Genomic DNA, 14,210 nt, shown 5'->3' with positions numbered 1-14,210 from the left:
TTCCCTCAGAACCGGTGCCCGGAATGAGGTCTTGAGCCGAGTGCCCTGGCGGAACACAAATTGAGCATCGGTGAGCTGGTAATTACAGACCGAGGAAGCAGACCAGCAAGCAGGTCCTCAAAAGGAAGTAATTGCCAGATTACTCCAAGTGCCAAGCGCGAGCAAGTATGGAAATAGGAGGGTAGGTCTGATAAATCTGTGGCTGAAGAGATGGTGCAGGAGGGAGGGCTTTAGTTTCCGGGCACCGGTTCTGAGGGAGGTGGGACCTATACAGGACAGAAAGATTGCACTTCAACTGAGCCGGGACCAATGTCCTTGTGGGTGGTTTGCTCGTGCTACTGGGGAGGGTGTAAACTAACCGGGGGGGGGGGGGGGGGTGGGGGGGGGGGTGGGGTTGAAAATCAGAAATTAACAATAGAATGGCGAAACAAAGTCCATAAAGGATTAAGAGCGTCAGATAGCACTGGACTAAGAAATAGTAAGGTATTAGATACTGTCAGAATAAGAGGGAATGTAATAGGGTCCAAATTTGGTTTACTGTGCATGTATGTAAATGTACAAAGCATGGTAAATAAGGTTGGTGATCTCCAGGCGCAGATAAGCACATTGCAGTACGTTCGTGTGGTGATAAAAGAGACCTGACTCAAAAAAGGACAGGACTGGATACTGAACATTCCTGGATGTATGATGTTCAGGAATGTTAGAGAAGTAAAGAAAGGTGGAGGGGCAACAGTATTGATTAAGGAGAATATTACAGTGTTGGAGAGAGAGACCATGTCCTGGAAGTGCAAAGAACAGAATTTATTTGCTTAGAGTTAAGAAGCAATAAAGGTAACATTACACTACTGGGTGCATTCTATGGCCACCAACTAGTGTGAAAAATATACAGCAGCAAATTTTCAGGGAAACAATGGAGAAGTGCAAAAACTATAGAGTAAGGATAATTAAAGACCCTCATTATCACAATATAAACTGAGATAGCAATACTATAAAGGGCAGAGAGGGGGAAGATTTTTCAAAATGTGTTCTACAGAATTTTCCTGATCAGTATGTTTACACCCCAATGAGGAAGGAGACATTACTGCATCTGGTTCTGGGGAAGTGGATGAATTGTCAGTCAGGGAACATTTAGGGATAGTGATCTTAATGTTCAGGTTTACCTCAGCTATGGAAAAAGACAGGGAGAAATGTGGAGAAAAAATACTTAATTGGAACAGGGACAATTTCAGTGGAGTGAGAACGGATCTACCCAGGTAAATTGGAATCAAAGTTTGGCAGGAAAAACTGTAATGGAACAACCTTTAAAGAGGAGACTGTTCAGGTACAGTTGAGGTACAATCCCACACTGGGAAAAGGTAGGGCAAGCAAAGTTTGAGCTCCTTGGATGAAGAAAGATATAAAGAGTAAGAGTATAAGAGTAACAGAAAAAAGGGTGCATATGACAGATGCCAGATTGATAATATGAGTGAGAACCAGGCTGAAAAAAGAAAAGTTCAGAGGGGAAGTAAAAAAGGAAATAAGAGAGATAGAGAATGAAAAGAGAATGGCAGCTAACATAAAAGGGAATTCAAAAGTCTTCTTTGAGCATATGAATGCTAAAAGAGTACCAAGAGGAGGGATGGGACTGATTAGGGACCAAAAAGCAGATCTATGCATGGAGGCTGAAGCATGGCTGAGGTACTAAATGAGCATATTGCAACTGTCTTTACCAAGGAAGATGATGCTGACAAAGTCACAGTGAAAGAGGAGGCAGCTTAGACACTGGGTGGGCTAAAAAGTGATAAAGGGGAGGTATTAGAAAGGCTGGCCAAATTTAAAGTTGCTAAGTCACCAGGCCTGGGTGGGGTGCATCCGAGGATGCTGAGGGAAGGGCGGAAATTGTGGAGGCAATGGCCATAATCTTCCAATCCTCCTCAAGTACAGGGGTGGTGCCAGGGGACTGGAGAATTACAAATGTTACACCATTGTTCAAAAAAAAAAAGGTGCATAGATAAACACAGCCTCTGCAGGCCAGCCAGTTTAACCTTAGTAGCAGAAAGCTTTTAGAAATGATAATCTGGGAGAAAATTAACAGTCACTTGGGCAAGTGTGGATTAATTAAAGAAAGCATAGATTTGTTAAGGACAAATATTGTTTAACCAACTTGATTGCGATTTTGATGAGGTAACAGAGAGGGTTGATGAGGGTAATGGGGTCGATGTGGTGTACATGGACTTCCAAAAGGTATTTAATAAAGTGCCCCATAATAGACTTGCCAGCAAATTTGAAGCTCATGGAATAAAAGAGACAGTGGCAACATGGATATGAAGTTGGCTGAGTGACAGGAAACAGAGCAGTGATGAAGGCTGTTTTTCAGACTGGAAGAATGTACTAGGACCACTGCTTTTCTTGATGTACATTAATGACCTAGACTTGGGTGTGCAGGGTGCAATTTGAAAATGTGCAGATGACACAAAACTTGGAAGTATTGTAAACTGTGAGGAGACTAGTGATAGACTTCAAGAGGACAGAGACAGGCTGGTGGAATGGACAGACATGTGGCAGCTGAAATTTAATGCAGGGAAGTGTGAAGTGACACATTTTGGTCAGAGAAAGGAGCAGCATTAAAAACAAAGGGTACAATTCTAAAGGCGGTGAGGAACAGGGACACCTGGGGATATATACACACAAATTGTTGAAGGTGTCAGAGCAGGTTGAGAAAGCAGTTAAAAAAGCATAAGGGATCCTGCGTTTTATAAATAAAGGCATAGAGTACAAAAGCAAGGAATTTATGAAGAACCTTTATAAAACATTAGTTCAGCCTTAACTGGGGTAATGTGACCCATTTTGGGCAACACCCTTTCGAAATGATGTAGAGGCTTTCGAGAGAGTGCAGAAAAGATTTACGAGAATGGTTCCAGGGATGAAGGACTTCAATTACTTGGTTAGATTGGAGAAGCTGGGGCTGTTCTTGTTCGAGAAGTTTGAGACAAGATTTGATAGAAGTGTTCAAAATCATGAGGGGTCCAAATAGAGTAGCTAGAGAGAAACTGTTCCTATTGGCGGAAGGGTCGAGAACCAGAAAACACCAATTTAAGGTGAATGGCAAAAGAACCAATGGTGACATGAGGAAAAACATTTTTACGCAGCGAATGGTTAGGATCTGGAATGCACGGCCTGTGAGTGTGACGGAGGCAGATTCAATCGTTGCTTTCAAAAGGGAATTGGATAAGCAGCTTAAGAGAAAATATGGCAGGGCTATGGGGAAAGCGTGGGGGAGTGGAACTAGCTGGTTTGGTCTTGTAGAGAGTCGACATGGAAACGATGGGCCGAATGATCTCCTTCTGCGCTGATTTCCACGATTCTATGGTTTGTTATGGTTGTTAGCAGACAGAAGAGCAATTACAGTAAAGAAAAGACAATCTTGCATTTATGTTGCGCCTTTCATGACCTCAGAAAATCTCCAAATGCTTTACACCCAGTGATGCACTTTTGAAATATGATGGCAGATTCATCGCAGGCGAAACCAATGGTGACTGAAGAGGCCAATTCCTGATCTTCAGGCTCTTGAGTAGTTGAAGCACAAGAACTTCTGGTTTGGAGGGGCTCTGGTCTAAGCAGATTCCTTCTGTTGTCCAAGTCTTTTTTCAGCAGCTTCGCATCTGTTTGTTTCGAACTTGTAAGCGGTTTTCCTGGTTGTTGTGCACCAGCTACCTCTGTCGACAGTCTCCTGCTCCCACACCCATTGGTCAATATCAGCCAAATATAGTTATTGCTGCATGTAATGTAGATAGGACTTCCCCGTGAGTGTGGATCCCCGCTGGGATTACAGCATTAAAGACAGGCCACCAATTCTAACTTGATTAAAACCTCACTGTAGTGAAGTTACCGTACTAAAACGGCAGAGATCTTTAATTTCATTGCCGAGAAACAACTGAACTTTCAACATTATTTTAAATATATTCAAATTGGACTTACGTTCCACTGAGCACATTTATAGACATTGTCCTCAATCCATAATCAGTATGTTGCAAATCTGGAACAGGCCCCAGAATTTCAATATTTCCACTTCCTGCAGAAAAGTTTAATCCACTGTACATTATCACGGCTGGAGTTGACAAGTTCTGTGTATTAAAAAAAGTACACTAATTGTTCAACAAATGTATAGTTCCCTTCAGAAAGAAAAGCATTTCATATTTCAGAAAAGATAAAACTCAAGTAAGAAACCAAAAACAAAAAATAATTTAATTTTTCCAGTCTTTGCAAACAGAACCAAACAAATCAACTTCCACTTTACAAATTACATTTTTTAATGGTATATAATGTTATAATATAAAGATATAATGATGTGTGTGTATGTGGATCTTCCTTTGGTGGACTGTAGAGTGAAAAGATAATCAGCACGTTCCACATCCATGTTAATTAGCGGATCTGACAGGAATTGATTCTTCCATGGCTCACCCACTCCCAACATCAGATACATAACTGAGTCATCAGTCCTCCAATGCCTGTTTCTGGAGCAGCACCACAAGACTCGTTGCCATTTAAGCTGGAGTTCTTAGTAGAGTGTATACTCTGACAGGTTGGCTCAGTTTCAGATTTGAACTCTGGGTAATGCTGAGTTTGCTGACCTCAGCCAGGATGACAGTGGTACTGGTATGCAATTGATCTTGGCATCTCAAGGCTAGGAGAGAGGGGGAAGAAAAGCCAGTCAACGTTTCATTCCAGCTCGCTGCCCAGGGAGATCTGCTGGAAATCCATAACCCAGGAGCAAAGGAATATTCCAGCAAACCTCACTGACTAGGCATGCACAAGGATTGGGAAAAGTAACAAAATCCTGCTGGCATCCATGGAACCACATGCTTATACAAATCATCATCTGAAAATTTTCTGTAGTGGTGAAGGGGCCGCGGGTAGGAATTCAAACACATTTAATTTAATGGTATAAAAATTGTGGAACTGCAATTGTAAATTTGCACTAAGCAAAAGAAAACTTACAACTTGGATAAACCGCAAAGATTGAAGACGTTCATTGTAGCCTCCCCAGTCATTCCATGCTTGGTATTCTCCTTCTTCTAGTACATACTGATGGCCTTGAAATGCTGACTTCTCATAACCGACCCAGCTAGGAAAAATTTTTAAAAGCACAATCATGGACCGAATCACTATGAAGTCAATACAGAAAACTGATCATGAAGCCTGTCCACCATCTACAAGGTACAAGTCAGGAAGGTGATGGAATACTCGCCACTTGCCTGGATGGGTGCAACTCCAACAACACTCAAGAAGCTCGACATCATCCAGGACAAAGCAGCCCACTTGATTGGCACTCCAACTACAAACATTCACTCCCTCCATCACTGACGCACAGTGGCAGCAGTGTGTACCATCTACAAGATGCACTGCAGCAACGCACCAAGGCTACTCAGACAGCACGTTCCAAACCCACAACCTCTACCGAGAAGGACAAGGGCAGCATATGCGTGGGAACACCACCACCTGCACGTTCCCCACCAAGTCACACACCATCCTGACTTGGAACTATATCGCTATTCCTTCACAGTTGCTGGGTCAAAATCCTGGAACTCCCTTCCTAATAGCACTGTGGGTGTTTCTACCCCACATGGACTGCAGCAGTTCAAGAAGGCAACTCACCTTCACATGGGCAATTAGGGATGGGCAATAAATGCTGGCCTGGCCAGCGATGCCCACATCCCATGAAATGTACAAAAAAATTCAATTAATTAATAAAAATCTGGAATTGAAAGCTAGTCTCAGTAATGGTGTCATGAAACTATCATCCATTGTCATAAAACCCATCTGGTTCACTTTAGGGAAGAAATCTGCTGTCATTACCTGGTCTGGCCTACATGCGACTCCAGACCCACAGCAATGTGGTTGACTCATAATTGAGCTCTGAAATGGCCTAGCCAGCTACTCAGTTATATCAAACCACTACAGAAAAGTCAAAAAGGAATAAAACCAGTCGGACCACCTGGCATCGACTTAAGCACCGGAAATGACAACGGCACACCCAACCCTGCAAAGTCCTCCTTACTAACATCTGGGGGCTTGTGCCAAAATTGCGGAAGCTGTCCCACAGACTAGTCAAACAATAGCTTTATATAGTCATACTCACAGAAACATACCTTACAGCCAATGTCCCGGACACCAGCATCACCATCCCTGGGTATGTCTTGTCCCACTGGTAGGACAGACCCACCAGAGGTGGCAGCAAAGTGGTATAGCGGCAGGAGGAAGTTGCCCTGGGAGTCCTCAACATTGACTCGGGACCCCAAGAAGTCTCAGGGCATCAGGTCAAACATGGGCAAGGAAACCTCCTGCTGATTACCACCTACCGCCCTCCCGCAGCTGATGAATCAGCACTCTTCCATGTTGAACACCACTTGGAAGGAAGCACGGAGGGTGGCAAGGGTGCAGAAGGTACTCTGGATGGGAGACTTCAATGTCCATCACCAAAAGTGGCTCAGTAGCATCACTAATGACCGAGCTGGCAGAGTCTTGAAGGACATATCTGCCAGACTGAGCTTGTGGCAGGTGGTGAGGGAACCAACAAGAGGGAGAAAACCTACTAGACCTTGTCCTCACCATCTGTCCATGATAGTATAGGTAGGAGTGACAACCACACAGTCCTTGTGAAGATGAAGTCCTGTCTTCACACTGAGCATACACTCCATCATGTTGTGTGGCACTACCACTGTGCTAAATGGGATAGATTCAGAACAGATCTGTCAGCTCAAAACTGGGCATCCATGAGGCGCAGTAGGGCATCATCAGAAGCAGAATTGTATTCCACCACAATCTGTAACCTCATGGCCCGGCAAATCTCCCACTCTACCATTACCATCAAGCTAAGGGATCAATCCTGGTTCAATGAAGAGTGCAGGAGGACATGCCAGGAGCAGCACCAGGCATACCTAAAAATGAGGTACCAACCTGGTAAAGCTACAATAGAGGACTACAGCATGCTAAACAGCGGAAGGAGCATGCAATAGACAGAGCTAAGTGATCCCACAACCAATGGATCAATCAAAGCTCTGAGGCAAAGGTAGAATCACAGAATGGTTACAGCACAGGAAGCTATTTGGACGTCATGTTCATGCCAGCTCTCTGCAAGAGGAACTCATCTTGTCCCACTCACCCACATTTTCCCTGCAGCCCTGCAACTGAACCACAGCTGTCATGGGGAGATCAATAGTCCTAAAAAAAAAATCAACTCATTAACATAGAGACTGAAATATATAAGCAGCTAACAACTTCCCTTCCTGAATGACCTGAGTTTATGTGTACCTACAATTTTCTGGATTTGCCTATTTGAACAAGTTTGCAGGAAAAGAACTGAAAAGATGAATGCAAACAAGTGAAATGCAAAACAATTGTAACAAATGTGCTTTTCTTCCCCTTTTTTCAGCTGCAGGAGTACCATAAGAGAATGACTCATAATTAAGGGAGTTTATACTGTTACGACCGACCGCTCCAGTCAAAGCCCCCAATCAACATACACGATTCTGATTGTAGTGGGAGAAATGCACTGTTAATTCAATCCCGTCACTCCACAGATCGCCTAACATATCACTTAAAACTTTCCAAATTTAAGAAAGACCCAGCCAAAATGTACCATCTATTAACCCCCAAATGAGGCTAACCAAACCAGGTGTCTTTAAATCAACAAATTAACTGTTTAATTTTAAAAAAACTAAGTTCTTAAACACTATGAAGATATAAACAACATGTAAAATAGAAAAAAATAGAGTCCTTGCAAATTTACATTCCAATGTTGCTTGAAGTCCTCACAGTCGCTCGATGGGGATAAAAGGTTCTTCCACAGTAGAACAGTCCGTAGTCTAATTCCAGCAGTAAGTGATGCTTTCCTTCTCCTTTTCAACAATTAACAACTTGCAAACACTTTCAATAGAATCAACCTGACTTTAGAGTTTTTGAGGGATAAAAGATTGTCACAGTCTAACTTCCCTTCCTTCAGTTTAAGTTATCAGAGATCTCCATTTTGGCTTGACTTTTTTTTTTAGAATTTTGAGAGATAATAATTAAACAGACTAAAATTCTCTTCCTTCAGTTTAAATGGTTGAGAGCTCTTTTTTCAGGTGCGAACATTAGCTGTCTGTTTGTGTGTGTTCTATTAGAACAGACTGTCTTCAACTAAAAAGCCAGTTCAAAATTGAATTGTAACAAATGTATCACATGATGTTCAATCCCAGTGGCTGGATCCATGATAACGAGAATGCACCCTTTGAATCGCAGTCTCCAAATGGTTGTATCCAAAGGCAACTGAAAATGCATTTTCTCTAACTCCTGAGGCTTGCTGGTTCTTAAAGCGTCCTTTGCAAGCCTTAAAGGCAAACCACATATTCCCGGAAAAAAAAACTACAGGACTATGACAATACATAATATACACAAACATCACCATCCTCAATGATGGGGAAGCCCAATACATTTGCAATCATCTTCAGCCAGAAGTGCCAAGTAGATGATCCATCTTGCCATCCTCTTGAGGTCCTCAGCATCACAGATGCTAGTCTTTAGCCAACTTACTTCACTCCACATATCAAGAAGTGCCTGAAACCACTGGATACTGCAAAGACAAGGGCCTGACAACATCCCAGCAGTAGTACCGAAGACTTGTGCTCCAGAACTAGCCATGCCCTGGCCAAGCTGTTCCAGTACAGCTACCCAACAATGCAGAAAATTGCCCAGGCTTGTCCTGTCCATAAAAAGTAAGACAAATTCAATCCAGCCAATTACTGCCCATCAGTCTTCTCTCAATCATAAGCAAAGTGATGGAAGGTGTTAGTGACAGTGCTATCAAGTGGCACTTACTCAGCAATAGCCTGTTCACTGATGCTCAGTTTAGGTTCCACCAGGACCACTAGGCTCCAAAGCCTTGTTCCAACATGGACAAGAGAGCTGAATTCCAGAGGTGAGGTGCGAGTGATTGCCCTTGACATCAAAGCAGCATTTGATCGAGTGTGGCATCAAGGAGCCTGAACAAAATTGAAGTTAATATGAATCTGGGAGAAAACTCTCCGCTGGTTGGAGTCATACCTTGCACAAAGGAGATTGTTGTAGTTGTTGGAGGTCAATCATCTCAGTCCCAGGCTGCCACTGCAGGAGATCCTCAGGGTAGTGTCCTAGGCTCAACCATCTTCAGCTGTTTCATCAATGACCTTCCCTCCATCATAAGGTCAGAAGTAAGGATATTCATTGATGCTTGTACAGTGTTCAATACCATTCGCATTTTTCAGTTACTGAGGCCATATGCAGCAAGACTTGGACAATATTCAGGTTTGGGCTGATAAGTGGCAAGTAACAGTCACATCACGCAAGTGCCAGGCAATGACCATCTCCAACAAGAGAGAATCTAACCATCTCCCCTTGATGTTCAACAGCATTACCATTGCTGGATCCCCTGCTATCAACATCCAGAAGGCTACCATTGACCAGAAAATTAATTGGAGCAGTCATATAAATACTGCGGCTACAAGAGCAAGTCAAAGGCTGGGAATAATCCTGTGACTAACTCACCTCCTGACTCCCCAAAGCCTGTCCACCATCTACAAGGCACAAGTGAGGAGTATGAAGGCATACTCTCCATTTTACTGGATGGGTACAGCTCCAACAACACTCAAGAAGCTCGACACTATCCAGGGCAAAGCAACATCCCATCACCACCGACGCACAGTGACAGCAACATTTACCATCTACAAGATTCACTGCAGCAACTCACCAAGGCTCCTTAGACAGCACTTAACAAATCCGCAACCTCTACTACCTAGAAGGACTAGGGCAGCAGATACATGGGACACCACATGGACTGCAGCAGTTCAAGAAACTTGCTCACCACCACATTCTAAAGGGCAATTAGAGATGGGCAACAAATGCTGGCCTTTCCAGCGATGCTCACATTCCATGAACAAATTAAAAAAGATAAATTTAAGCAACAGCATTATTCAGTCTGAACTTCAGGTTTGTGGGGTGCTGCATTACAGCACAATGCCAAGTGAAATCCCAGGAGGCAAACAGGGCATTAAAAAACCCTGATAAAATAACTCACACGCAGGCACACAATGATCATGGGTGAAAAACGTCAACTGGCTATCTGAACTCAGCCATCTCGAGGGATCGTTGCATTCCTACTTCAATTGTTTAAAATTCTCCAGAATCTTTGTCTCCTCTACTCTATATGACCATTTATTCCATGCATAGATCACTCTTCTGTGAAGAATCTCCTGATACCACACTGGTGACGTGAATTATAGGGATCATACAGGAGCAGCTCCATTCTAAACAGCAGGGATGAAACTTCGAAGTATCCTGAGGGACCCATTAAAGCTGTCATGCTCGAGGTACTGTGTGGGATTTATAAAGCTCTTTTACCTTCATAGAACCCCTTTGACCACAGACAAGCTTTTCTTGCAACATTGACAACAGCAGCAAATCTAAATCATCCAATCTCTGCAGAGTCAGCAACAGCTCATTCTTCAGAAAAGTGGCATGTACACAATAGTCTCAACACCTAAATTTGCTTTTCAACTGCTAAATAATTATATTAAAGCCTCATGCCAGCATTGTCAATATTTGGTGTAAAGTCAGCATCACTTTTAATTGTCCATAGGAACTCTTTCATTTTATTAAGCCAGTTGTTTTTTTTTGAAGAAAGGCATCAATGGATATAAATTAATCTTATGTTGCAGGTGATGGCCAAAAACCAATGGAACTTCATTTTCTTCTCAACTCCATGATCAGACTACAGCCTGATTACTCCAAACCATTTATGGAACCAGCAGATTCCACTGCATTTCAAATCCTCCTCTAGTTGGCTAGACAACAAAGAGGAGGCTATTGGGAAATTTAGCACTCTCACTTCTTTATTCATGAATGAAGCGATGCACCTGGTGCAAACTTTGTACCAAATTATAGATAATGAACAGCTGCAAAATTTCCATAATTATGTTTGAACTAGCTCTGTTGGATAGAAAGCAAATATAAGTTGTGCCAAACAGCATCAACCTGCAAGCCACAACAAAAAAATAAAATTAATATTTGTCAGTAGGTAAATACAACTTACAATCCTCCTAAAACTTTCATCGAGCCAACATTTGCAAACGGATAAGTGTGGCACAAAGCTGATTCTTCATCTCCTCCAGTGAAACTGAATACATCTGTGTTAAGTTCCAGCTGTTTGCCTTCAAAGAAAGGCTTTTCATACACAATAACCTGTAATGTAAGTTAACAATCGCAAATGCTTGAATGGGGATTGAAGAAAAACATTCATCCTTACATCTCAGTAGGCATTTCCTGAGCATGGAAGCATTAAATCAGTAACCTCCAATAATGTCACCATCACGCGCAAATTCTCAGAATGTTAGCAGCAGCCAAAAAGCTGAACAGAAGCTACTCTGTTAAATTTACAGTGGACAATTTCATCAAACTTTGAATTTCAGATCACTATCTGCTCCGTCTTCAGCTAGACAGTTTATTACTTCAATGTCAATTAGTTTTGCAATCATCACTCCAGATACCCATAATCCGCAACACACACACACACACACACACGCGTTCACTAACTTTCATGATCTACTATGCTGATATATCGCAGTTCTATAGTATGCAAGTGATCTCAAGTGCGCAACTGGAAACAGCTAAGAAGTCTTCCAACAATTTTTTAAATTTAAAGTGCTTTTTAAAAAGTAAAAACATTGAGCCATTAGATGCAGAGGAGGCATTTACAGGTTCCTAGCAACAGAACACACAAAGAAAATGTGAGGGCAAGTGAGATAAGAGTTTTTTTTTATGCTGCGAGTTACAATCTAGTACAGTGTCTGGAAGGGTGGTGGAAATAGATTCAAATTAGCTTTCAAAAAGGAATTGGATACATATATATTTGAAAAGGAAAGATTTGCAGGGCTATGGGGAAAAAGCAAGGGGTGGGACAAATTCCAAAAAGGCCTAATGAGCTGTACATGTTTCAATGCAATTAAGGCTGCATCCTCCTTTGTTACAAGTGTGTTTCAGACACCAATCTTAGGAACTTTTTGGTTATGAATCAGCAAACATCCCATCGAATTTCACAGGACCAGTATCATAGTTTATAAAGATAGATGTACCCATATCTAATGCTACTGTCACATATAGTTTAACAAAAAATTTTGGATGTCAATCACGAAATCTTCATTTATTCAGATTAAAATAAAATTGACCAACATTCCAATTTGTCATTTGGTAAATGAACCTTGTAATGCAGCGATGAAGGATACAGATCAAGAAAATCCAAGGTTTGATCCAGACTATGTACTAACTGGTGGCAGTTGTTGCAATGGATTCAAGTGCTCTGACATAGGGAAGTAGACCAGGGTCTCCACGACTTGTATGTTTGCATATACATGACAATAGGGCAAGAATAGAAATGGGCCTGGCTATGATGCTGCATGTGGTCAAAAAGCATTCCAACTGTCAAGATTCAGGTTTGGTAATTAATAACTGGAGGATATTCTGGAGGGACCCTGGTACTTATGGAACCATAGACAGCATGAATCACTACCTTCACAAAATGAAGGATCAGAAGGAATAAAATTATCTCACCTAGTTTAAATAATAAAGTACCCACCTATTCCATTGCACACAAGTAGAGTACGAAAGATGGCATATTGAAGAAATTTTATTTGATTTATCTCATTTACTGAAAGGTAATGACAGAAAAACACTTACTTTGTTGTCATTAAGCTTTTCCACTTTCAATGTACCCTGAAAGAAAGGAATATTTTCTTAACATTTGTATTCTCCTTAATAAAATAAGAGTACAACCTACAGTTCAAAAAAAGGAATTTTTACTATTTCCATTGGTTAGAGTGAGCCAAAGCACGGTACTATTGCATCACAAACTTCTAGAAAGGGATACTTACCAGATAGCCTTGGCTAACTACAATATCTTTGTTTGTAAGTGCAAAGTTGGGAGGAGGAAAAGGAAGTTATAGATACAACTACTTTCCTTTGATTTGTTAAGAATTTTTAGATTTTTTTATGACTGATAGACTGAGAAAGTTTAAAAAAAAGATAAGGTACCAGACCCAGGTACATTTCATACAAGGGTAAGAATTGAAAAGTATTTCACCTGAAATTAACCTGTAAAAGAGTGTACAGGGATAGCTCAGCAAACTACAGACCAGCAATTCTAACATCTGTTTTGGGTAAAGTTTTTTTTTCGTTCGTGAGATGTGGGCATTGCTGGCAAGGCCTGTATTTACTGCTCATTCCTAATTGCCCTTGAAAAGGTGGTGGTGAGTTGCCTTCTTGAACCATTGCAGTCCTTGGGGTGGAGGTACACCAACAGTTCTGTTAGGAAGGGAGTACCAGGATTTTGACCTAGCATCAGTGAAGGAATGGTGATATAGTTCCAAGTCAGGATGGTGTGTGGCTAGGAGGGGAACTTGCAGGTGATGGTGTTCCCATGCATCTGTTGCCCTTGTCCTTCTAGGTGGAAAAAGTGCAAAAAGATGTCCTGAAAGATAGGCTAATGAGTCACCTAGATAGGTGTGATATAAGAGGGAGCTAGCGTAGAATTTATGTGTGGGAGTTCTTGCCATAAATATTAACAAATTCTTTGAGGATGCAATGGACCTTGTTTATAACAGAAATTCTGTGGATGTAATATATTCAGATTTCAGCAAGCTTTCTGATGCCCTGCTTAATCCAAAAGATCGGAAAAATGGAATAGAAGCGATATTTTTGAGGTGAACTGAACATTGGGTAAAACAAAGAAAGCATTGAGTGATTGTGAATGGAACTGCGCAAACATAGCAAGTACTTAGCAGCAGGGTATTGCTGTTTACAACATATACAAATGATTTGGGGGTTGGGTTAGAAACAAAACTGTCTAAATTCACAGATGACTCCAAGTTGGCGGGAGAAGTTTAAACCATAGGGAACAGGCAAAGGTGGGCTGATGACAGGGCAACAGCATTTCATGTGGATTAGACAAGGAAATGAAACTAAATGGCTTTTGCCCACAGGACAGATTGCAAGAGAGGGATCTGGGGTCACTATTAGTGAATGGTTCACTGAAACCAATGGCACAGCATGTGGTAGCAGAAAGGAAAGTTAGCCCAAGGAAAAGTAGAGCACATTTTGGCTAGAGGGATAGAGCATAAAATCCAGGAGGTCAAACTGAATCTGCACCAGGTGCTGGTACAGCCACA

At 41.8% G+C, this 14,210-nt stretch overlaps 1 protein-coding gene across 7 annotated transcripts in view; it reads right to left on the bottom strand.

Annotated features, from left to right (window-relative positions):
* Positions 1-14,210, bottom strand: part of crybg1a (crystallin beta-gamma domain containing 1a) — a 295,651-nt gene that overhangs the window by 52,578 nt on the left and 228,863 nt on the right. For all 7 annotated transcript variants that reach the window (XM_068027026.1, XM_068027035.1, XM_068027040.1 and 4 more), the window contains 4 exons: positions 12,724-12,759; positions 11,084-11,232; positions 4,978-5,104; positions 3,958-4,103 (listed from right to left, as the gene is read on the bottom strand). In XM_068027026.1, the coding sequence (XP_067883127.1) occupies positions 3,958-4,103; positions 4,978-5,104; positions 11,084-11,232; positions 12,724-12,759 (458 nt within the window). The remainder of the gene's footprint in view (positions 1-3,957; positions 4,104-4,977; positions 5,105-11,083; positions 11,233-12,723; positions 12,760-14,210) is intronic.

The sequence above is a fragment of the Heterodontus francisci genome, chromosome 3, assembly GCF_036365525.1.
Source record: "Heterodontus francisci isolate sHetFra1 chromosome 3, sHetFra1.hap1, whole genome shotgun sequence".
NCBI classification, from domain to species: Eukaryota; Metazoa; Chordata; class Chondrichthyes; order Heterodontiformes; family Heterodontidae; genus Heterodontus; species Heterodontus francisci.
Note: the sequence above shows the minus strand (reverse complement) of the source record. Positions and strands in the feature narration are given on the sequence as shown.